The following is a 25,568-nucleotide window of genomic DNA, read 5'->3' on the forward strand; positions in this document are numbered from 1 at the left end:
GATCCTGCTCTGGCAAGGGGGTTGGACTAGAGGCCCCTTCCAACCTCTAACATTCTGTGATTCTGTAATAGGTATCACCGCAGTGCTGCAGGAGGGATTGCTTGGTTGATCCCAGCCTTGAGGAGTAAGCTAAATGCCAGCCGTGGTCTAATCTCCTATGTATACACATATACGCGGCTGCTAAGGATGTTACACGCACCTACCCAATGGCAAAATGTAATCTGCTTATTTCTATACAGTGCTGTCAGGTTAAAAGCAATTTCTTTGATGTCACGCACAGTCAGAAATCCCCAATCATAGGTGGTACTGGTGCTGCTCAGGATGGCTGGCATCCACAAAGGCATTTTTCACACAGGCTGGCTGCAGGGAATACATACCACACCGGGACTTTGAAGTTTCCATTTTGATCACATTGCTCAAACATGAGAATGAGTCACCCACTGTACTGAAAACCATGACCTTTGTGTTTACACCAAAATAGGAATGGTAAGCTTAGGAGAGGGAAAGAAAACTAGAGAGAGGGGAAAAAAAAAGAACCCAAACCCAGCCATGTCTCTGCTGTTGGAAACACAGCTGCTGTTATTTAGATACGAGGTGAAGATGTTGCTGAGATTGGGTTTGTGTAGCATATCTGCATGAACTCCAAGGGACGCATGTCAGCAGCACTGCAGTCCCTGCAGCAGGCACATTCTGGTCGCAATAAAGGAAGCACTTGGGCATTTTATTTAGAAATAAACTCCATCTTTAATTTAGGGCAATCTTGCCCTTTGGCCATCTCCAGCAAAAAAATTGTGCTGTGAGTGAACAAAATGGTGGCATGGAGGAGTGCTTACTTCCAGCGTAGCTGCTCAGCAAAACACAGAGATCCAAAAGTCAACAAGTCTTCCAGACTTTTAAAAATGGTTAACAGGACAAATTAATTAATTATTGAAGTGGATTTATTTTCATGTGCCTATCATACTTGAAGCATCCTTTCAGACACAGGAGACAAAACCCTTATAATGATTATTTTTGTAAGTGAAGATGATGGACTGGACAGGCTTCTAGTGTATCCACAAAGTATTCCCATCCAGCAGACAAGTTGGATGCATGGGGTGAGGATGAAAAGAACAGGAGTTGCAGTAAACATTTATGAGCAGCCTGCTGAGATGGTCATTAGAGCCCCTTGCATCCATCCCGTTCTCCCAGTACCACAAAGGGTGTTCTCAGAAGGAAATTTGGCTGTGCATCAGGGCAGCTGCATTTTTAAGTGGACACCCGTGCTAAAGAAACATTTTCTGTGTTATAGCATGAGCTCTGCCATCTGTTGTCTAGCTCATTTATCACCAGCTAAGCTTGCTAAAAACTGAGGAACTGAAAGGATACAAAAAGCAAACGTCCTCAGGGAAACAGTGTCTTGTATTTCCCACAGGGAGCAAGAGCTTCTGTGCTTTAGAAGCACCTGCAGCACTAAAAGAAAGACAAGTAAATATTACAACTGATCATAACCAAAGAGAATAAAGGAATAAAGCTGTTTCATAAAGCCTAAGTAATTGAGATCTGTAATGGCAGGCCTGCATGCTGAAAAACACCTTCTAAATCCTCATTTAAGGTGCTTTAAATAATTGAGACTTCATTTAAATAGCCTGCCATTAAGATCTGGTGAAGATCAATAGGAACAGACTATTAGGGTAGCAGTTTCTGGATTTCAAATGGTTGGTCCTCATGTGCTGGCTATGGCCAATTTAACTTCATTCTGTATACACTGATATTTTTTTTTTTTGAGAGAGAGAAAGACACACACAGGGCTGATTTTGTGATGGAAACCCTGGATCACTTGCCAGCTGCTTTTTTCCCCGGTGGGAGAAAGAAGACCCAGGTGCCACCAGGTAACACCTGGTGCTGAGCACTGGAGACATCAAAGCCTCCAGGATGCTGCTGCCTGGGGGGGCTGGGGTTGTCTCCAGCAGCAGCGAGTTGCTGTCTTCTCCCCCCATCCCCATGGGGCAGTGAGAAGAGGGAGCACAGCTCTTGCAGCCTCTCCTCTTTGTGCCAGCTCCAGCCCTATAAGCTTTTGAGGGAAGACAATAAAGGTGGAAGAGCGGTCATGCTCTCTGCAGAAGAGTGATTTGAGGACATGGCCAAGAGGACAGGTGCCTTTGGGTCAAAACCAGAGGTGTCACCATCAAGGGAGTGCTTGTGGTGGGTGCCCTGGATGGAAGAGCTGATAGGCAAGGAGAAACAGATGAAATCTTCTTCAGGCCACTTGAAGACTGACAATGGCAGCCTTGGCTGCTGGGATGAGATAGTGGAGTTTAACATCCTAAGGGATGTGAAGAAAGTGAGTGGCAGAATAAAGCCCCAGAACTTCCTAAGAGCAGATATTAACTTGCTGAGGGAGCTGTTAGGAGGCATCCCAGAAGGACATGCCTTGGATGCCAAAGGCGTTCAGGAGTACTGGGAGACTGTCAGGGACAGCCTTCTCCAGGCACAAGAGCAGCCCATCCACCTAAGCAAGAGAAGGAGCCAGTACAGCAAGAAACCAGCCTGGTTAAACAGTGAGCTACTGAGGTGCAAAAAGGGAACATGAGAGAGATGGAAAATGACGCAGAATATAGAAATACTGCTCGGGCACGCAGAGATGTAGAGGGAAAGGCTAAAGCCCAGCTGGAGCCCAGACTGGCAAGAGATGTCAAGAGCAGCAATAAAGTATCAACATACTGTGTGGATGTTAGCAAGCAGGACAAGGCAAAGGTAGGTTCACTGCTGAGCGGGCTTGGCAAGTCAGCTACAAATGACAGAGGGAAGCCTGGAAATTTTCCTTCATGCTGCCTTTGCCTTCATCTTCCTCAGTAAGGTCATCCTCTCGAGTGTCTATGGAAGCAATGGCAAAGCAAACAATGAATTTTTGACGGTGTGAGAGGGCTGAAGTTAGCTGAGGTAGGTGTTGGCTTCTCTCAGCTGTCTTCTCATTCATCCCTGGCTGGAAACAGCTCCAGTGAGGACCTGTACCATAATTTTTGAAGGTACTCAAGAGAGGCTGACTCATCTTTAACTTCCCAAATCTTCTTTTTTGTCCTTTTTGCAGATGAGTGTAATATTTGCCCTTTTCCAGTCAGCTGGGACTTCCCCTGAACTCCACAACCTGTTCAAGATGGTAAAGTGTGGCTTTGCAGTGGCATTGACCAACCCTCTTGGCAGCCTCAGATGCATTCTGCAAAGTCCCATTGACTTGTATATGTACAGCTTGTACAGGTGGTCCCCAACACTCCTGAGCTCCTTTGCCCTCCTCGGGGACCTTTCTAACAATTTCCTGGGAAGTTGAAGTCAGGAGCAATAGAGATCTGAGACTGCCAGTAGAAGCATGATGTGACAGACCTGTCACCTTTGGTGCAAGCAAAAGCTAGTGCAACGCCCAAGGATCGATGAAGTGATCAGGCAGGCTAAGGCACGAACCAGAAGGGTTGTGGTAATCCTCAGCCAAAACAGAGGAACCATAAGCCAGCTAGCCAAAAGGAGGAGGGAAAAAGCAGTGTTAAAACACATCCGATCAGGCACACTGGCATACTCGTCTACTGCAACACGGTTCCTTAATGTTATGCTGTCATTGCCTTGTTCATACGCCAGAGAGAATTGTAATAGTGCATTTTCCCCTCTGTTTGTGCTCGTGTATACTCATGTTTTACAAAAAGACACAACAAATGTTTGACGATGCAACAAGAGAGCCCTGAAGGCAAGACCGGAGGGCTAGCAAGCCTTACTGCAGAGGAGGCGCCATCACTTGGTGGCCACAACCAGCTTTGACACCTTGCAGGAGGAAAAACTGGGCAACCAGACTCACTGAAGTGAGAGCAATGGGAAACACAAGTGTCTGCTTAGGGTCTGTCAAGGCAGGGATCCTCATGGGAACCCCCTAGGGCACAACCACTGGAAGACAGGAGAGGGCCCCGAGTGTACACGCAAAAACTGCACCTTGCCCATCGAGGTGTGCAGCCTCGATTGCTGTGTAGAATGGGTTTGAAGGCCTAACAAGGACTGAAAATAACATACATTCAGCTCAGGTAGATCATCCCACGTAGAGTGAAAGTGGGAAGGAAATCAGAAAATATAAGAAACGCTACAAGGGAGAGGAACTTCTCCTGCACCATTTCCTCAGGTAAGGACACCACGTGTGATCAGCAACACGACTTAAACAACAGCAGTTCCTCCTCTGGATTTTTGGGGAGGAATGCTGCTTTTTGATTTGCCCTTTACAACATTTGCTAACATGGGCTCAGCAATTGGATGTAGAGTAGTAGCTTTCACCATGTAGTCAGGTTAAATAAACTGGGATGTTAAGAAACTGTTCATTTGTGGTTTGTTTTCTGCTTCACCCTTCCCACTCAGCAAGGTGATTGACACCCCAGCACAAAGGCAGAGTAAACTTGCATAGCAAGGCTCTGCGAGAAGTAATTTATTGTATAGCAACAATTCACTCTTCATTCTGGAAATTAGGACAGCACCAAGCAAGAGGCAGAGAGGAGAAACGCATCTCACGAGAGTCTTTCGGTCTGAAATGGGACTCGTTCCCAGGAGCACCTGGGATCGTATTCCCCTTGCTTCAGCTGTGATTGTGACTGCCATAAGATTACCAGTTCAATTTTTGCACAGGTACCACTGCAACTCAGCCAAGGTGAACATGAATTTTTGGCATTTAGCATCGTGGTGGGCAGGGGGTGGAATCCTCATAGACCAAACGCTGCCAGGCACAGCTCCCTGGTGCCCACAGCTCCCAGCGAGGGCTACAAAGCAGCACCCAGGGCAGGCTGTGGAGGGGTTGTCCTAGCTTCTGCCTTTTGGGTCAAAATTATCCCTGATGGACTGAAAAAGGCAACAGCCACTCAGAAGGACATTTGGAAAACTAGCTTATAAGGTTTGGAGTGGTTCAGCATTCCTCGCAAGAAACCTCAGACAACTTGGTCAAATGCACCTCAATTTTCCAGTGACTACTATCAAATGTCTATTAATAACATGTATTATGTACTCCAGAAATAACTGTTCCACACAAGGAACTTGCAGCCATTCTACCATGTCCAGTATCATGTGCTGGCAGAAGTGAATTCTCCGGTCGTTGGAGATGGTTTTTTTAAGGGTGCTGGTGAGGGGGCACTACTGCCTAATTTAAATGGAGGTATCTGATAAAACTATAGCTCTAATTAATACCTGATTAGCACAAAGACATCCTTCAGCAGGGTTCTGTTTTGTAACAGACACAGGGGTGCAGTTGCTCAGATACCATCAATATGATCAAAGGAAGGGAACCTGAACGGACAAGTAGCAATTACAACATTTCAGTGATGCTACTCCCAGTTATGCTGTAAGCCTTGCAAAGTGATTTCCAATCTCTGTGTGAACACGTAGCAAAGTACACTGACTGACAGCAGTTATGGTCTATATTGATCTTTAATGTCGTCTTGTTTTCCATGGGGATCAAAAGGCTGCTCCAGTGCCCCTGAGCACAAGGTTGCTCCTCATTTTCCCATGGTTGTATGCAGAATTACTGCTGCCCTTCCAGGCCTGAAGTGGCTGAGTTTCAAGAGCAGCAGGTACATTCGTCAGGGATAACGCATGTTGTGGCTCCTCAGACTGAAAGACTTGTAAAAATGCAGGCAGACTTCAGGAAAGAGGAGGAGTCAGTGCCCCGTTCTCAGCAGTAAAATGTTACCACACCAGATCTACGAGAGCTCCCGTTCGGTTCCACACACGTGCGCGGACGCACTTGCGCATTACTGTGGGAAGGGAAGCACTTTTTGTTAAAACAATTCTATGCACAAAAGCAGAATTTACAAAAGCCTAACCAGGAACGTTTTTATACTCACATTTGATTTTTTTTTTAAATAAGCATAGGCAGATAATATTGTATTTGATTTTCTCCTTTAATTCAAATAAAATCTTCACTTTTTCTCAGGTAGATCTTTAAGATTTTTATTATCATTAATTATGTGAAATTACAATAGCAGCCAGAAACCTCCAAATTAGTGCCCAATGCATAGGGCCCCGTTGTACAAACAGATGTTAAAAAACAGCCCCAGCTCCGAACTGATGACAAATGAAGTCATGAAGATAAAGAAGTCCCTTTGGGGGCCACGTCTAAGCAGCCAGGCAGAGACTCAATACACGCAGCATGCTGATGGGTGTTACATGGTTTCTTCACTTTTGGGTGGATTCTGGAGCAGGAAAAAGAACCAGATCTATTGGCACAGCGCCGAAATCACTATGACCCATTTCTTCGCACTCACTGATGATCCTAGTTTCAACCCTTGCTCAGTAGGATCCTGAGCGAGTGAAAACCACATGTTTACTGAGGACATGCAGTAAATTTCAAATTGTCTTCTCTGAAATCAGGATTTCAAGCCTGCTCTCTGGTGGCGGATACAAACCAAGGGAGAATGAGGACAAAGACCTGCAGGCGGGTCATTTACCCAGAGCTGAGCACAAGATTTCAGTCCCTCCTGCCCTGTAAGCGAGGCTGGTTGAATGCTTCCCAGTGGGGCTGATATATGATTTCTGGGAAAATATAACTGAGAAATTGAAGATTAAGTTGGAAAATGGCTGCACCACCCTGCATGAAGCTAATGATGGTTCTGCTTCCTTGACCCTATTGCACCAACGCCTAGAGGATACAGAAGTAGGCCAGAGGAGGCGAGAAAGAGGTTGTAAAGGATGCAGCAGGAAAGACAAAAGAACACCACAAATAAGAGTGAGCCTTAGTTACACACCTTTAAAGAAGCAGAGGTAGCTTGGGTCATCACTTGCCTGCCTGGCCAAGACTCAGCTAGGATGGTCTCGTTTTCTGAAAGCCCTGTAGAGGTGAAAGGGAGACTGGTTGCTCATGCACCACTTTTGCCAGCCACCCAAGAGAGAGTCTTGTTATGTCTGTGCTGAACTTTATACGCCAGATATATAAATAACGCAGAGCTGTTCTCCTGGGAGGTGAAGGTGGCTAAAGCCCATCCCTTTGTTTTATGGATGAGAAGCTCATCATGACACAGTGGTCATTTTGTCAGCTTTACGGGTGCTCTTCACACACAGAGCAGTACTGCTGCAAACACAGCAGCTATGCAGTGAACCCCTCAGCTTTAAAAACCTCCTTGGAGAGGAGCCCTCCTTACCAGAGATCTTCTCCATCAGGGCAAATAAGAGATCCCTCTGCTGTCTGGCAGGAAACACAGCACCAACACTCCTGAAGGCTCAGACTGAAGGTAGCCTCCTGCAGCGCTCACATGTGCGGGAGAATGTCAGAAAACTACCCCTTGTCAGGAAATAATTCAGAAAATGTTCTCTTTTCCTCCTGAGAGTGCCTCGAGTCGCTGTTCCCTTCACCTGTCTCTCCACAGTGGCTGGTGGAGGAGGCTGCAGGACACAGGACCTGAACCGAAGCCAGTCGAGAAGCTGAGACTCTCCTCTAACTACAACTATTACTCTTTAAATGCGACCCTTCGGTCCTGTTGCTCATTAGCTCTCAGTATGACAGTGGCTACGCTCTGATTTCAGCTCAGGCAGGCCGAGCTCTGGAAGTAGCTTCATGCTACCTAAGTAAAGCTCTGCTTATCAACGAAAATATTGGAGGGAATGATAAAATTGTTCAGGCAGATGAAGGAACATGTCTCTGATCCTGACTAAACTCTCCATCTTTGGGTAATCCCTCCCTCTCCTGGTCTTTCAGGAAATGTCCACAGCTGATTATCGTAGACCCTTCCCCTACCTGCCAGCAGCTCTGTGTCTTAAACTTCAGTGACATTATTCATGCAGCAGTTTTCCAGGCACATGTCACTCATCTTCAGAGGTATGAATTCCTTTGATGAGGTGCAACAAGACAGAGGTGAATCAGGGTCGAAACTATGCAACCTGCTCTTTTCTTTGGGTTAATCTGATGTGCTTCCAAGGCACATCAGCTCTATTTTGCCTGTTACTGTGTGCTTGGGGCAGCGTTGCACCTATTCATACCCACAGGTTAATAAGGGGCAGACCAGGATCTTGGCTCTGGTGCTGGTTTGAGACTGGAGCATCTGCTCCATTGAGGAAAGATGGGAAGGGCTGATGCCACCAGCAGCATCGAGGGGCGCCCAGACCCAGGAAAATGGGTGCAGCTTCGCTGCAAAAAGAAAACCCTGAAGTAGACCTCAGGGATCCCTTTCAGTGTGGACCTCATGTCCTGGGGGTGCCCCGCAACACTGCTCTCCTTCTTGCAAAGTCTCCAGCCTGAAGAATCTCCTCAGCTCTCCTTTGTTGCTTTTTGAGGAGAGGTGGCAGGGAGCGAGGGGCAGGCAGGGAGTCCCCCGTCCCGCAAGGGAGAGCCCTGCCACTGCTTCTGCAATGGGGACAGCACGCCTGGCTTCACACGTGTGCCTGTCCCCACCGGTAACCTCCTCAGCAAGAGCACCAGCACATGTGCCACAAGGGTCCTTCCCAGCTGTAAAATTCCCTAGGAGGCACCGGCAGCAGCAACAGTCTCCAAATCTGTCACCACACCCGGGATTTTGGCAGCCCTGCGACAGCCCCATGACAGCCCCACACACCCTCGTGGGCTGCCCGCTGGCGGCCCAGCCCACAGCGAAGACATCGTCCTGCCTCAGTTCAACACCTTCTCCGAGAAGTGTCCCAGCTTCCCCTCCTCCTGCACGGGCTGCGAGGCCTGGCCGCGCAGGGACGGGCCCCGCTCCTGGGCCAGGGGTCCTGTGGGCTGCTGCAGCCTCCCGCTCCCCGCCACCAGGTGGGTGCCCTGCAGCTCGGCACATTTCTCCTTGTAGTGCTGGGCGTTGCCAGCAAAAGTCTCGCAGCGGCTGAGGTTTTCCTCCTGCACAGGGCTGCCCACGTTCTCCTCGCTGGGCCCCGAGGCCGTTGCCCCCTCCTGGGAGTTTTGGCTAAGGTAGACAACAATGATGTCGCCCTTGAAATTCATTACTTGTCCACTTGAGATAAAGGTGGAGTTACTGTTTCCAGTCACATTTCCTGGGGAAGCAGAGGGGAGAAAAGAAGACACAAGGCGATTAATATTTTCCCCTCACGAGATGGACGCGTAGCACAGCGAACTTAATCCGCCGTGGTGGCTTTACTCTTGTTCCATTATTTTTTCCCCGTGACACAGGGATGCTCCTATAATCAATGCCTGCCACTGGACCTTTTCAGTATTTCCATCTCTGCCTCCTCAGGACGGAGCCTGTCACCCAGGGCCAGCCTGTCTGGAAGGCCTGGGAACATTTTCTGTCTCGATCGCGCTCCAGGAAGCAAGAGAGAGCGGGACAATCTCATGCCCGCTGTGCCACCTGATGCAGGAGCTGCGTCCAAACTGCCCCTGCCCGTGGTTTGTGAAGAGATGGTCATTATTGCTACTTAAGATTTTTTTTTTATTATTTGTTTTAGAGTCCCAGGCATCACATTGTTTGTTTTTTTCTCCTTGGTAAACAATCAATGCTACTGTGTGATGCAGGTAGCAGGCCGATCGAATAAATACTGAAAGACTTAACGTCAGACCATGCAGCCAAGCAGTGTCCAAATGACAGGGAGCTTATACAATTGTCTCACATAAGCTCTGTGACATCTGGACACGGCCCTCCACGTAGGTACGCTCTGGTACTCACCTAGTGCCCTCATGGATTTACCTGGATATACCCTGACGCCACTGAAAAGATCAAAAGGGACAAAGTCTATATCATAGCAACCTAACAGAGCTGGGGTTTCAGTCTGCCTGCGGTTAGAGATTTTTCAGTATAAATTCAATCTTTCTGCCTTTCCAGGACTGGGTCACTGACTGAAGTGACAGCAGCACCAGGCTCTGGGAATTAATAAACTTTGCTCAGAGCAGAAAGAAAATAACTGAGAGCAAACTTCCAACAACAAACTAACAAACTTGTTAAAGTTGGAACATTAAACATACCCAAGCAACCACGTAAAAATTAAAGTCTTCCCAGCCTATGAACACACTTCCTCAGAAGTGTTTTTCCTGCTGTGCTTCACTTAATCATTACTTGCGGACTGATCTGACACTTTTTACACGTTTTGTGCCTTTCCTCATTACATTCCTCAGCACTTGAGATGCTCCCATTTTCACGGCAGCAAAGCATGGCCCAGCCCTGAGAAACACCATTTTTCCAGAGGCTGTGGGTGATGTCTGCACACCAGCAAAGGACACTGGACTCCAGCTGTGCTGCGTTAGGACCTGTGCCTGCTCACGAGTGAGTCTGCATAGCACTCGAGCATCTCTCTAATAGCCCCCCTCAGGCAATACTATTTATTTTAGCTAAACCATTGTGCTGCTAGCTCTTCTTTCTTTTCCCAGCATTGCTGATTAACATGAAGTGTCAATAAGAGTTTTCTCTGTGGGAGTTTTTTCCCTGCTGGTTGCTTCCCCTGTGTCGGATTTGGTTCGGCTGTTTGCCATCAACAGAACTGTTAGGCTCAATGGGAGTACAAAAATAACTGTTTGCCTTTGTACAGATTGCCTGTCACTTGTAAAAGTTACACAGAAAAGTTAAACAGTGCTTAGTACGAGATCAAGAATTTAGAAATATATGTGACAATTGGGAAAGGAAAACAAAGCAGATTAACACACTTATAATGTGTACTTGATGTGGCTGGCAAATCTTCACTGTTTGCTGAAGACGCCGTGCTGAAACAAAAGGATACTTGAGGCCCAAAAGCACAGAAAATAGACACAAGAGCTTCTAGACTGCACTAAGAGATGTGCTTCCAACCTGGAAAGTGTAAGGGACACCTTCAGAGGATAAGTGAAGGCATTGCACTCTGCAATGTTTCAGCCTTAAATCTCTTCAGACCACCTGATGATATTAATTACAAAGATTAATTTTTGTAGCAGTGATTCACTAAGAACAGGAACAACGCAGGTGATTACTTTTCTCAAGGCAGCAAGAGCTGTTTGTCACTGCCAAACCGGGTTGGTTTGGGATCTGGAAGTGAAAGACACTGCAGAGCCATTCCCAGCTGTGAGTCACCCACGTCTTCCTGCACTCACGCTTCACGCTGCACACACAGACGACTGGAGGTGGTCAGGAACCGACGTCTCACGTCCTGACGGCCTCCAGGCTTGGGGCTTCGAAAGAGCGCATCAAGGCTTACCTCCATCTCAGTGGTGACCCCTCAAAATGGCATCTGCCCAGAAGTTTACTTTGGTCCTCTAGGGTTGTTTCACAGGAGGGACAGAGTTTGCCATTTCTGTTGTCATTTTTTGAGTGTTAGGGAACTAAACCCAAAACTTCATCGAATTACCCACGGCCGTTTTCTTGCCATTTTTTCCACCCACCCTCTTTTGTACTGTTCTGTCTAAGCATGTCTGTGTGCACAGCCCGGTGGCTTCGGCTGCTCTGAGAAGCTTTACAGAAAGTTATTTCACATGGTCGTTTTTCATCTGGGTGTTTCCCGAGGTCCAGCAAAATGACTGATGCTGTTGCAGCCCCACGTGCAGCCCCACTGTGCCCAGGGTGCTTGGGGATGGAGGCTGTGACTAAGCCCTGTCCCTCTCCTCGTGCAACCAGGCCTTGCCAGCGGGGCGCAGCCGTTCTGCGGACAGAAAAACCCTCTGCCAGCAAGCCAATTTACCTGCAGATTAACCAGTCCACACTCTCACACTGACCACAGCTCAGTCAGGGCCTTCTGGCTGTTCAGCCTAAAAACTGGCAAATTAAGAACACAGGTTTGTGCTCAGGTTTCACCAGATGGCACTATAGCACACACATACCCGAAAGCACCGATACAATTAAAATCCCACATAAAGAACTGTGCTGCAGATCTAAGATGGCACTTTCTAGCACGGTGCTTAAATCCAAGCTCTCCTGCTTGCCCTACTGTTCCTTAGTATTTTCTCTTCCTCTTCATGTCAGATTTAGAAAGAAAAGCAGTACTTCTGCAGTGCCAAGCACGACTCAACTTTCAGTTGTACCTCAGAGTCGCCTTCCAACAACAACAAAAAAAGATAAATCTCCGTTCTTTCTACTACTGCTAAATTTTGTACAGACCAGGCAGTGAAACTGTGTCAGGGTTTCGGGAAACTGAAGCAGCAGAAAGGCTGTCTGCTCTTAGAAAGATGAAGGCTACGCACTTTCAGCTTCCCACATGGCACGCGTGGTGGAAGACGAATGGCCTTCTTGCTTCTGGGCTTTGGCAGACGGACAAGAATGTCTCCGTAAGAAACTTCAAGGCAAGACATGGTTTTAAAGAAGGGCAACTGCTTACAACTGCTGTGTGTATTACAGTAACACTTAGATGTCCCAGTCAAAACCAAGGTCTCACTGTGCTTCGCAGTGCACGGATATAAATAAAACCAGAGCATCTGACTTTAGGAGATTATAATCTAAAATGACTAACAACACATGACAGGCAGATCGCAGACTTTTATACTGAAAAAAATGTCTAAAGGAGGAAGGTTTCATCCAGAAAAGGCTCATAACTTCCCTTCTGCTAGTTTTGCCTCAGTGATTTTTTCTCCCCTGCTTTCATTTGACAATTTTGACATATTTACTCAGGTAGTAAATTGGTGGTCAATTACTAAACTGGCAACAGTGTTTCAGAGTTGCTTCGAGGACATAACACTTGTGTATGGAGAAACAAGATCTGTATGAAATTATTCTTAGGTGAATGCTTATAGCCTAGCAAATTAAAACAAAGAGAACCAAAAGCTGGAAATAGAACATAATTTCTTAGACCCAGTCATGGCCACCAGATAACAGCTCCAGCTGGAGCTTCACTGATCACCATGTAAGTGTAACGACAAAAACCTAAAGGCAAAGATGTGCGTGCAGACGATAGAATGGAAAATCGTCTGTCTGAGTGTTATGCATCTTTTCTTGTCTCTAGGTTTCTATACTCTCCTCCTCCTAAGTTTTCTCCAATACACACACCTGCTACCACCAAAGTACCGAAATACTTCAGTAACAGAACTGCCTGGCCTCTGCAGTGACAGCCAGAAGATGGGTTCTGCATTGCTGGTCACATCAGATCAGGACAGGACAGGACAGTGCTCCCTCACAGTGCTCACACTATTTGCAGAATTCACTACAAACCAAATGGCCTTACTACTTCAGTTTTGTTTTTCAGATCAGCGTCAGGGCAATCAAGTGAAAAGGCATCATTTTAATCTTCTCCCCTTCTCCTAAATCAGACCCTCTAAATTGATACTGAGCTAGCACAGAGAATAATCCTATACCACTGTGTAGGGGTCAAGCCTAATGGGCTTACCAGATGCTGGAGGGAGATCTGAAGTGCTGCTGTTTGTCCCTGAAGTGCTTTTGTTTGTCCCTGACGTGCTTCTCTTTGTGTTCTGGTACTTCATGTTGGAACTATCCAAAGATGCATCTTCCCTACAATGATTGCTTGCTAGAGTGCTCTGACCAGCAGAGAGGAAATTCAAGCCACAGGTGCACTGTGCATAGGATCTAGTTTCTGGGGAGGTGGAGGCGCTGTCAGCCGCAGCACACGAGGGTTTGCTCCACTTTCTGGGAGAATCCCTGTACGAAACACCACACCTCACACAGATCTTCTCTGAGTCATAGTTTGTTGCAAAACGATCTGTGTCTTGGCTGCTCGCTTCCTTCAGGCAACTGTGGGCATCTTGGCAAGATCTCTGAAGAAGTTTGTCCGTGGCAGTGTGTGCCCCATCTGTGTCAGAGGAAGGGTGGAAGCTTTGACAGACCGATACGTCCTCTGTGCTCCCGGTTCCTGAAAAGTACTGATTTAAGCTGTCGTTCTCCCCTGCCTCCAGTGGTTCTGAAAATGACGACACAGTTTTACTAGCAGTCCGACTCAGTAAAGATAAATAATCAGAGGTATTGAGATCCTTATCCGTGTATTCGTCTTCCGTGGGAACTGGTGCGAAATGGTCACCATCAGTCTCAGTTTCCACAGAAAGCTCTTGGAGGCTCCCTCCCACCTCGCATGGTGCCACGCTGGCGCTCCCGTTCCTGCAAGGAGCGTGACCACTGGTGCAGCACGAGTTTCCAGGGGCAGGAGAGCCAGCAGGGCCCAGGAGACGCACGCCTTCAGAGGCCTGGGGGACAAGAGCATTCGTGATGTTCACGGTAACAAATGCATCTCTGGGGGGCTCCTGAGAGAAATCAAAAATAAAAACATGGTTAATAAATACATCAGCAGAGGGTCATTTTCTAGACAAAGAAAGAACAGGCGGATCTCAGTTATTCCTCGGTGTGGAGCTGCTGAGGTTGAGCAGCACCACCATATTTGAGTCCTGAAGTGTAATCCTGTTTTGCTGTGGAACTGTGACTCGTGATGCTGGGCTCAGTGGGTGCTCAGAATAAAACCTGGTGGCCTAGGGGGCAATAACATTTAATTTTGGGAGATGACTATTCCTAGTACTTAAGAAGGCATTTAAGAGTCAATGAATCTAGAGGAGTCACTGGATTCTGCTGTTCCTTATGGACCATCAGTAGGATCAACCTAACTGCTTATAAGGTTTGGAAACCCCCTGAATCATCTCTGTGTCTGAAGGGCCGCTGATCTGTGGAGGCCTTACTGGGAGCAGAATCTTTATTATCAGTAATGACTGAAGAAAGAAATGGGGTTGATTCAGAGGGCCCAAGACAAGCTAGAAAAAAACAAGTCACCACATGGGTAAGGTTGCTTTAACCTAGAAAACGTTAGGACACCAAATACAAAGGCCCATGATATCATGTTGCCAGTACTTGCCCAAGTAAAGCTGTATTTTTGGTTGCAGCTTCACAAAAAAAAAAAAAAGAAAAGAAAAGAAAAAGTTTGGGATCTACTTCAAGGGTTCCCTTCAGTTCATGCAAGTTGTGCTGTAAAGACTGGTATTTGGGAACTGATACTTTTCATTTCTTGCGTCTGTTCAGATCTTCCAGGATGGAGGGGACAGTGTAAATGCTGCCAGCCACTAATTGCTGTTGATTCACTCCTCTGTCCCGCAGGATGTGAGCAGCTGCCAATTCAGGAGCTTGCATGAACACTTTGGAGACAAAAGAGGAACTGCTTGCTCAAAAAGGTGGGTTGGCTTGGCATGGGGTTTTTTTGTAGCAGTGGCGTTTGAGTCTTTCAGCAGCTAAGCTAGACAGAGCTCCTAGATGGTTTGGGGGGGAGCATGCACCTGGGACACCGCAGTCCACATCCACCACGTGAAGCAGGCAGAGCACATGAACTTGAACTTGTGCCCCCACTTCTGAGTGTTTCAAGTCTGGGATCCAGTGCTCTTCCAGAGCAAAGCCTCTTGTAAGGTCTTACTTTTTTCACATGTGAATGGACAAGAAGGATTTCTTGAGCACTAGAATTAAGGTGTCTCACAGCCAGTCTCTTCAGCTGATGGCTCTGTGCTTAATGCCGTGCGTGTCTGGCATTCTTGGCACTGCCCCAAATCCACGTTTCTCCCCTGTGAGCACTCTGGTCTGCAAAAAGGCGCAAACTCAACTGAAGCTTTTGCTGCTCTTAGGATTTAGAAAGGCTCTCTCCTAGACAGAGTCTCAGGTGTTCAGCAACCAGCAGGCTCACATTTAACTTTCTCCACATAAATATTTAATCATCACTGAGACTTCTACCACTGTTTAAACTGGCTGAAACCAGACAGCAGGTTCAAAAGCTATTTGAGAACGGTGATTTCATACGCCTCACATTTACAGAAAACCAGACTGAAAAAGCCAAAGCTGCAAGCATTTTTTGAGGAACTCAAAACTTGTTTTCTAGCCAAATCTTAACATGGAGTCTGCATCAGGAGGGGTGTCAGAAATGCCACGAGGAAAACATAAAACAAAGAAAATGCAAGTGCCTTTGACTTTACCTTTGACCCTTTTATTTGGCTGCACACTTCGTTAGCCCAATTCTGTAGATCTGCTGTAGGGAAGACAAAGAGAGTAGCTGTGACATATAGCAGGCACTGAAGTTAACCACAGACCGAAACACCCACAGCCATTCACAATCCACAGTATATTAAGTAAAAACCAGCGAGACTGTTTTTACTGACTCTTCAAGTGTCCCAGCATCGGTCTATCTGAGGACTCATTGTAACTGGAACAGGGATATATTTCTGTGGAACAAATGTTTCCAAGCTCCCAAAATAGACGACAGTTAAACTGTGATCCACATCAAATGGGGTTTCTTTCCTGGTCATATGTCACACCAAGCTATGACTAGCCCAGTACTGACCTGCTTGCAGCCCTATGGTCTATTTCAAGAAAAATCACATGGATGGCCCAAAGGCCATGCTCAGACAGGAGTGAGGAGCCTGGGGAGAAGAGAGTAAGCCACTGAAACCACAGAGTGGCAGGCTCAGATACAGCGTATTCCACTTAGTCAGGGTGTCCTTAACGGGGAAACTCACTTAATCGGAGCATCTCCCAAGGAAAAGCTTGAAGTCCAACAATGCTTTATGGTAAAGACTGCCACTTAATAGAGAGAGCAATTCCTTCTTTTTTTCCTGTTTATATTTTCAAGAGATTTTGTAGGACTTGGGTCTCATGTACATCTGAAGCTAGTGCTGTTATTTTATGTCTGAAGATAGATCAGCTATGCAGCCACTGCCAGTTCCCAGCAATGACTTTGTTCCTCTGCTGTTGAGCCTACACATTTACCATCGGTCCCCTGCCAGGCAGGCAGAGCTTCTTCCTGAGCCTGCAAGTCTCAGGGGCTCTGGTTAGCAGGATTTACTGTGTAAAGGCAGTGAAAGACTGTCAGAGCAGCACGATAACAGAAATGTCAAATAAAGAGCATTCTCTCCCCCAACCTGCCTTGCATCCTAAGTATTTGGTTTGCAAGGAGAGTCACCATTTCCTCCAGCCCATCCCAAGAATTCGATTTAGCACAACCTGTGTTTAGTGTGGCAGAGGCAGCCTATTTCTAAAACACAGGCTGAAATATACTTTATGAAAGAGAGTTGCTGTCTTCCCATTCACTGCTCCCAAAACGTTTCAGAAATTGTTAGAGTTTGGGAAAGGAGATGATGGAAAATCTACACTAGGAAAAGCTTCCCATCTTAAGGGGGAGAAAATAAATTTGAACAGAACAATACAGGTATGTCCTTAACTAAAGAGATCCAGGGCTTAACACAGAATTGAGTAACTGCTGAAGGTATTTCCGCTGTATTAATAACATATTCAGTACCCCAGTGTTACCCAGTAGGCCTTTGCTAGAATTCTTCTATTTTCCTACTTTTACTGTTTATTCTATTTCCTTCTAATATTTCTTCCATACCTTGTCAAAACCTCAGCCTTCATCTAAAAACATTGCCTCCATCATGTTTTTAAGTACGCATCAGGCCCTTTGTCTTGAAATCTGTATTCTAACCTGTCCAGATGTAGATTTGGGGGGGAGGAGGGCAAGCAAGAGGAAGGAGACAGGAGGTGGTGAAAGCCCTGCAGGTCTTTCCCTGCTTCCCTTCGGCCAAGGGGTCTGTGTGTCACATGGTGCAGAGCAGCCGTGCTGCTACAGAAGCCCCCAGCACCAGCCCTCCTTCATCTGCACAGCAGTTGAAGCCTGGCTTTGCACTAGTTAACAGATATAGGGATGGCACAGAACTTCCCAAATAACTCCCAAGTTTCTTAACCTGGTGGTTACCCACGAAATCAGAGCACACAGAGTGCCATGCAGTTGTCACATTCACGAATATCGTTAGCTATCACGTACCTGTCAGCTTTTTTCCCTTGTTCTTGTAGTATACGATGAAGACGACAATGCCAATTAGTGCCACAAAAAACAAGATGACAATCAACACGTATAAGATCCTGTTTGTTCCTGCAGGATGTAAAAAAGATAGTGCCATCAACACGCAGCTTGTACTCAGCAGTACGGCAATCCTTGTTTGTTTTACCTGCTTTTCCACAGGAGAGGGGTTTTTTTTCCTTCCTATCTGATTTTCAGTTTCTATTAAAAGGACAACAGCTCTAGCACTCATTGAGCTCTGTGACAAGCAGCCTTACTGAAGGCACCTGGTACTGAGCCATCTCCATAAAAACCACACTGGAGAGGTAAATAAGGAGTGGGCAAGAAGGGAGAGCTACGTTCAGCTGAGAATATATCCACTGCTATAAAAGAAGCATGGAGAGAAGCTGCTGCCCTTTATACAGACAACGTGTGTACGGAAATCAGCAGGCTGAAAAAGTGAGAGCTGTAAATGTGATGGAGGTCATGTGTGTAACAGCAGTGCTGCTTGCCATGCAGTTTCAGTGGGAGGTGTAAAGCTCTGCTTAGTAGTGGACGTGTGCCCTAGAGGCGCCAAGCTTAAAGTAATCTTTAAAGGTGGGATTTTCCAAGAGTGCCGTCTTGGTCTGCAGCTGCTCCTCCTGGAGTCAGCCACAATGGGAACGGAGTTAAGCTGGCTAAAACCCCTAGTAAACACATCCCTCCTCCTCCCTGGAAACAGATAACCTGGATAAGGACACATACCATCTTCCGATGGCTCAGGCACCTTCCGTTCTGCGCAAACTGCATCTGATTTGTCAGTCCCAGGCACTATTTCTGCCATTCCTAGAGCTGTACAGCTGAAAAAGAAAGACAGAGACGCTAGGTTCTCAAAGAGGGAGCTTGTTGTGGCTCCTACACTTATGCAGAGTAGTACTTTCTGTTGCAACATACAACTTCTATCCTGCATTTCTCCACTCTTCAGAAGCTCAGATTCCTTCTCTATTTTCAGCTGTGTTAGCTCAGCAGTTCTGTTGTTACTGCTCTCTCTTGCTCCCCCGCTCAAGGAGAATTCAAGCTCCAGTGTGAGAATGCCTTAAATTGCTGCACAGACAACAGAGATGCTCTGTGCGCTCTGCAGACAGCCTGAAACACCCCACTGAAAATTGCTTATGCCCAAGCTTCTCCCTGCCTTGTGGCCAGCATAGTCCCTTCTGCGAGATTCAGAGACTTACTTGGTCCAGGATTTACATTCGTCCATGGATGAAGCGACCTTTGAGAAGTAGCCTCTGGGACATGGTTTACACATTGTGTCCTTGTCTTGCTGCACTGTGTAGTAAAGGAAGAAAAAGAAGAAGGTGACTGTGCTCCCCATAATCCCCTACCCACCCACCCCAAAGCTTCCCTGAAGAAAGAAGGATCTTGGATTACATCAGAGCAACAGTGACAGTCACGTGTAAGCAGAAAAAAGTCTGCTAGTCTCACCTGAGCACTTATCTACATGATCAAAATGAGAAATGACTGTGAGCCATTTGCAGTTACTGTAAAATAACACCCAGCTATTATATCCTTCCCCTTCCATTAACTTCCTCGTGTCAGTGCTACGCCACAGACAGCGGCGCTAACTGGTATTGTCACTTCTATGGAACCACAGTAAACAAAATGCTGTATCAGGATATGCTAGGCTGGACAAAACCAGCACCACTGTTCTCCAGGCCCATGCAGCATTTCATCCTCCATTACTCTATTATGTGCTGAATTTTTGGGTTTCCTCTTGCTTGACACAGCTGTTCCCAGTGTTCATTACAATTCTGAACTTGACCATCTCTATTTTCCACCCACAGAACATCTGCATTTTGTTGTCAATCAGACTTAGGACTAAATTAAATGTCTGCAATAAATCTTTGCATTACAAGTCATCCAAAACAAAGAATACTTGCACTACCTGAAAGGTGTTGATTGCTTTTAACTTGCTTATAACGTTATAAAATTGTAAAGCAAAGTCACTGGACAAAAACTGACTTCAAATCTGACCTCAGCAACAACCCTTCAATGGAAAACTTCTCTGAATACTGGAGCAATGCAAGACCTAGTGATTCACAGTCAGGCACCTCAGCAAATGTTAGAAATGCACTGAACACCTTGTGCCATGTCCATGTGGTATCTTCCAAAAGTCACTTGATCCAAGAGACTATTTAAACTACAGAGGCAGAAGCCTTCAAAATGGAAATGGTCCAGGAGGGTTACATGCGGTAGTAATGATAACTCAGATGTGCATCTTCTGCTGACAGTCATCTGAGAGTCTAAAGCATCCTCTCTAATGTCACAATGCTGGCCTCATCCTGTAGGCCTAGGCTGGACATTTGGACATATCACTTTGTACATCCCCTTCCTGCATCTTACCAGGATGCTCAACTCCGAATCCTGGAGCGCATATGGTATTTCGCTGACAGCAGTCACAGTCTTCATTCCAGTGGTAGCCCATGGTACAAGCACACTGCCGCTGGAATGTGCTGTTCCCTGGGTTCACTTCTCTCAAAGCTTTCCCTGAAAGAGAAAGCAGATAGGAGTAAAAATCTCTCTGATAACAAGACTCAAGTTTATGAGCCTCCTGTTCTACCTATTTGCTTTGCTTGAATGCCAGATGCAAACCCATTCATGCTAGAGGAAACACTATCTTTCAAGAAACATGGGAGACCCTTGATCAGCACAGGGCTCCTCACTGATTGCACTCCTGAGCAACATTTTTCCCTGTAGCTGCTGTAGAAAACAAAGCCTTTGCAAGGGTGAGACAAACATGTTAGGGGAAGTGAATGCACAGTAAGCTGGGCAAAAGGACGGCCTTTAAGATCCAAGTCCCAGGAGTGAATGACCCCAGAGAAGATAATCGTTATCAGCTGCATGGAGACTATGGCTGTGCTCAGCACAGCACAGTCTCTGCTGTCTGGGGACCTCCCTCTCCACCAGGCTCCTCTGCAAGCCCAGCCTCCAGTGCCAGGTACCAACTTCCCTAGACCCACTTTTCCATCTTCGTGCTTTGGTAATCTGGATTAAAAGGTTCTTCAGTATGAACTGCTCACCTTGATCACATATTTTATGTAGTAAGCATTTATCTTCTTCATTCCAGACATCCATATACTCGTTTGGGCCACATGGCTGGCACACGCTATCAGAAGTACTAGTGCATCTAGCAGACATGTACTTTCCTGTGAATGAGAGAAGGGCAAGTAAGTTGTTTGCAAGTTGCACACCAGCTATCTAAGGAGCTTAGAGAAAATAACAGGTTGGGCTAGCACTGCTGTGGACAATTATTTCCTCCTGCCACCTTTTAAGCCGCTCAGTTTGGCCCCCATTTAATGTGGCACTGAAACATCCCTGAAGCTTACGGCTCCGGAGCAGTCCTATCTACGTGCAAGAGACACAAGCTGCTTTCTGTCTCCCGCAGTGGTTAAGTGCTACCCCAACAAAATTGCTGCTATGGCTTTTGCTGAGGTCAGCAGGAAAGGCACTTGTAAGCCTGAAGTCACACACCTGTGAGGGTTATGTGCCAGCAGACTAGCAGAGTCACAAGAGGTGGCTGCCTCACCGACTCACAGCACTGTCTGTCTCTAATGAGCTTTGCAGTGGCGAGGCTGGCACAGCCCAGGGCGCACATACCTGGCTCACACTTTGTGCAGCACCGTCCAGAGGATTCATAGTGTTGATCGCTTTCACACGGCGGAGTGATTTGTAGTGACAACTGGAGCAGAGAAGGAGAGAGAGGACATGAGAACCGATGGATATACCAGGAGAGCTTCCGACCTACCTCGTCACAGGGCTGGCAGAGAGGAGGAAAACTTCTCTTCTGTATAGCATTTTGGATAGCTAAGCAGTAAAAAATACCCAGTGTTTATGACTTCAAAGGAACTTTATAGACATGTTATGAATAGGTACTTGATGCTGTACCCACAGGGACTTGTAATACAGCCAAGTGATAAACAAATAACACAATATTGCAATTTGTCACCAACTTCTGGCCTGATATATAACGTTTTCTTACAGTACTCTATTATTTGAAAGCTATGACATTAAAACAATTGTAGAGAAAAAAACCAACCTGGCACAGAGATACTTCTGTAGCCTCTTCCACAGATATGACCTCAGACCAAGACCTGGGCAACTGACAGTTTTAATGTACAGCATTAACAAACCAGTAAGGTGAATGATTTACGCTCTTGAAAAAGAAGAAGCTTCCAGCTTCCCACTGGGATACACAATACTCCTGGCTAGCCCCAGAAAATACTGGACTTTAGTTAGCAGCTTTTTATGGCTCCCACTGTGTCCTGCAGAGATGGTCTCATGGAACTGAGATGGCCACCCAAAGAGGGTATACAATTAAGCCAAGAGCTTTTTGCTTCTCAAAAATGCAAACAAACCCAACACAAACCACCCCTCAAACTACCTGAAACTGTTACAAGAAGGGGCAAAGCCGGGAGCAGTGCTGCCTGTAGAGTATGGGCATTCGCATCCGCTCCCTGCTCCCGGCTGCCTGTGCTCACACTGGTCCCACCTGCAGCCCAGCACAGGCGGCTCCCTCGGCTGCTTTTCGGGGCATGGCTGGTGCTGAGGACTCCGGCCAGACAAGCACCGTGCCCAGTCAAGCATCGTGCCCAGCCCCTCGCTGGCCCTGCTTTGGCTGCCCTGGAGTCTCCTGGCAGCCGCTCTCCAGGCAAATTCAACACCTTACAACCAGTTGTTGATCTTGCAATAGACAGGATGATTCTAAGTCTGGCCCGTAGCAAGGAATCCTTCATTATTGGATACAGTTGTTAAAGACTCATTTACCTGGAGAAAGCTGCAATAAAGCTTCTGCCTCTGGTTAAAGGGAGCTTTTGCCATCTAATAGCATACAACAGCCCTGTGGCTACTGACACTGGTTTCCATTCCTCTACTTAGCGTTCTCCCCTTGTTTCCTCCAAGTCTTTTCTTTCATCGTTTTTTAGTTTCAGCAATAGCAATATCTTTAAATAGAAAAATATTCTTCCCTAAGAACCTCATCCTCTTCTAAGGCTGAGAAGGGTCTTGTAACGTAAAGACAACCAAAAATGCTGAAATTTTTCTTTAAAACACCACCATTTGGCTTGGAGTTTGAGTCATGGGTTGGTACATAACTTGTACTTATCAAAACTGTGCTAGCTGTGTCTGGAACAGAGTAAGTACCCCAAGTCAGGTACTTTTTGCAGATTATAAACACCTTACAGCCATTTTTTTAATCATGAAAGCAATTGCAGGTGAAACTAAGAGTCCAATCTTGCAAGAAATCTGTTGCCTCACGGTTTCCTTGTCTCTTTCTTTGGTGTTATCAGCAATGCCTTTCTCGTCATTAGATTAGACATTTTTTGGAACAAAGACTGCGTTTTGCCTTTGCACAGCACCTCTCAGGAGGGGCACAGGATAAGGATGGGTGCTGGCAAGGGGAGAGGCCACCTAGGGAAGAGAAAGCTGGGCCAGCCTGGTAGCTGAACAGTGGCACCGCTCCATGTCTCAGGGGAAATGCCAAAAACACTCCTACAATCAATGGAGCTTGTCTTCTTTCACTTCAGGTGCCATCTGCTAAAACACTAAGCTGGCCAGCAAGGGGGTGAGGCAGCGTTGTAGAACCGAGCAGCAGAGAGACGGTCTTGAGCAAACGATTCCCTACTCCCATCCAAAAAGGCTACAAAAGCGGTGAGACCAACGACAGGTCCAGTCAGTCGCTTTTTGTAACAGAATGTCCTCTTCTTCCTTGTTGGCCCCAGTTTGATAGTTCCTCTTTAGAAGAAAAGACTAAAAAAATTACTGAAGTGTCAACCAAGGGCAAAGTCATCCTTTTTAGGGAAGGATATGCGTATCTGCTGAAGAGCATTCAGCTAAAGGGTCTGGAATAATTACTGAGAACCACAGCTCAGCCTGAGGAGAAGCAGCAATCCCCTGGCGCTGAGGCTAAGGGAGCAGGCTGATTGCTCAGCTACATTTTGGAAATCATTTCGTACCTCCCTGCTTTACTGTAAAAAGAGCACTATTGTTATGGTACACTCAGAGCTGCAGCTGTGTAAATCCACACTCTATGTCAATAAGTCATCTCCTTTGCACCATGTCCTTCCCCTTTCCACACAAGCCACTGCATTCACAGAGCTGCAATACTCCTTCCTTTGATTTATGCTCAGCGACATAAAGACATGGCTCTCGGCGTCCATGGCCTAAGCCCCACGTGAGCTTTTGGCCTGGTGTGGACTGGCTGGGCCTACCAAGCATGAGAGGCAGGAGCCGATCCAGTGAACGTTTTGGTAACACAGCCCCATTGAAGTCAGGTTACCCCTTGTTTGACCCAGGGACCTCCTCCTCAAACCATACGCCACCTTTCCTTGGGGCCTGAGAGGTACTCGTGCTGCTGGCAGCACCGCGGCCTGACGCTTCGCCATCGCCAGCGCATTCCCGCCACAGCGCCCTTCCGAGACGGGGAAGTGCAATTCATGTCGCGGATGAGGAACTCTCACCCGCGGGCCAGCTGGCTTTATGGAGGTGACAGGAAACCAGACCAAGTCTCCCAAGTCTCAAGTTCATCCTATAACCCCTGGAACATCCTTCCCCTCATCGGGTGCTGGCCTGTGGGTCAGAGCTCTTATCTAGAGAAAGAAGGGGCCTCGGTGAATGCAGAGGTGTCAACCTCCTCTGAAGTTATTTAATAAGACAAAAACCAGCTGGGTCATTCCTTTAACGGTCTCGCTATTGGCAAAGCTGTTCATTAAATCCCACCACAACGTGCAAATGAGTGCTTCAAAGAGCTCTGGGTGTCCTTTGTGAATTTGTCACTTCAGAAGTGTGCAAAGCACACGAGTTCACACCAGTTTTGAAAAAAACAGCCAGCATTCTCTCTTGATTAACATTACCCCAGAACAAGTATATCTGACAGGGGAAGAGTCCAGGGGAAAACAGACAAACCTCCTCTGCGCTTGGTGGAGCCAGTTCGGTAAAGTGCCAACACCTGCTTACCTTTAGCTACATGGGTAGTGACTTTGACTTCTGTAGGAAAACAGGCATGCTCAAGTCAAGGTTTGCAGGTTTCGGTGTCGAGCTGCAGGCAGCCCTTTCAGCTTCATTTTTTCCCCTCCATTTGTTGAAAAAGACACCAAGCAAGAGTGTGCTTGTAGGGTCAGAGAGCTTTGATGACTCAGCTACAAAGCAGCACTGCGTTACTCAGACATTGCAAAAAACACACACACAGGTGCTTCTGAAGGGGGAACCAGCAGCATTCAGATTCCTGTCCCCAGGCTTAAGGAAATACTTATTCTTGGTGCCGTTGAGCAATCGGATGGCAGCAGAAGCTGTGTGTCATGGATGCTAAAATTACTTTCTTGCTCAGATGAATATTCAGACAGATGTTTCAGAGAAGATAGAGTTGCATGGGCCTCTTTCCTTTAAAAGAAAAAATCTGGAAGAACAAGCTCGGGGGTTTCCAGAGCCTTTTTCCCATGTCACTTCTGAATAAGAATCTGAGGCCTCAATGGGGATTGCTCATTAGCGATAAACTTAGTTTTGCAAAAATTGAAACGTACAGGAACACCTCAAGGGGTAACCACCTTCAGATGACACCTTCATGCTCAGGGTGGTTGCTTCTGGAGAGCATTCAAGTCATCTGTCATCATTTCACTGAGCAAAGCACATTCTTTTTCTCAGTTTACTATTGCAGACACAAAGTACCTACGGGAGGGCCAACTATGGTGTGTCCTGCCTTGCACACCACTTCTTCTCTATCCCTTAGAGCCTGAGTTTATTCAAACCACTTGCTTTTGAGGTCCTTAGCCTTGCCTGCTGTAGAACCATAATGTTTCTGTGGATGTGGAGCTTTATTTGCCTCTGTCAAGAGGACTGAGCTTTGGCCAACGTTTCCTGATCTGAAGCAGCCCCTGCAAGCACAGCACCCTGGTATCCAGCTAAGAGGA

General features: G+C 46.7%; 1 protein-coding gene across 1 annotated transcript; it reads right to left on the reverse strand.

The window, feature by feature from the left end:
- Positions 1-8,590: 8,590 nt before the first annotated feature.
- On the reverse strand, positions 8,591-24,100 carry TNFRSF11A (tumor necrosis factor receptor superfamily, member 11a, NFKB activator). The gene is made up of 11 exons (XM_010184987.1): positions 23,975-24,100; positions 21,265-21,346; positions 20,688-20,813; positions 20,011-20,154; positions 18,843-18,936; positions 18,373-18,467; positions 17,614-17,721; positions 15,773-15,825; positions 13,210-14,074; positions 8,729-8,970; positions 8,591-8,677 (listed from the first exon to the last, which is right to left on the reverse strand). The coding sequence occupies exons 1-11, from the start codon at positions 24,098-24,100 to the stop codon at positions 8,591-8,593; spliced, it is 2,022 nt and encodes a 673-aa protein (XP_010183289.1).
- Between the last annotated feature and the right edge of the window lie 1,468 nt (positions 24,101-25,568).

This window comes from Mesitornis unicolor, unplaced genomic scaffold (assembly GCF_000695765.1).
Source record: "Mesitornis unicolor isolate BGI_N332 unplaced genomic scaffold, ASM69576v1 scaffold2675, whole genome shotgun sequence".
NCBI lineage: Eukaryota > Metazoa > Chordata > Aves > Mesitornithiformes > Mesitornithidae > Mesitornis > Mesitornis unicolor.

Bases quoted from the DNA above. Each gene is read 5' to 3' on its own strand.
- TNFRSF11A (XM_010184987.1), bottom strand. From the start codon at position 24,100: ATGAATTGCACTTCCCCGTCTCGGAAGGGCGCTGTGGCGGGAATGCGC. The intron at 18,468-18,842 runs GTAAGTCTCTGA...TTTCTTTTTCAG, and splicing joins GAATGTAAATCCTGGACCAA to CTGTACAGCTCTAGGAATGG. The intron at 14,075-15,772 runs GTAAAGTCAAAG...GATTTCTCTCAG, and splicing joins GCCAAATAAAAGGGTCAAAG to GAGCCCCCCAGAGATGCATT.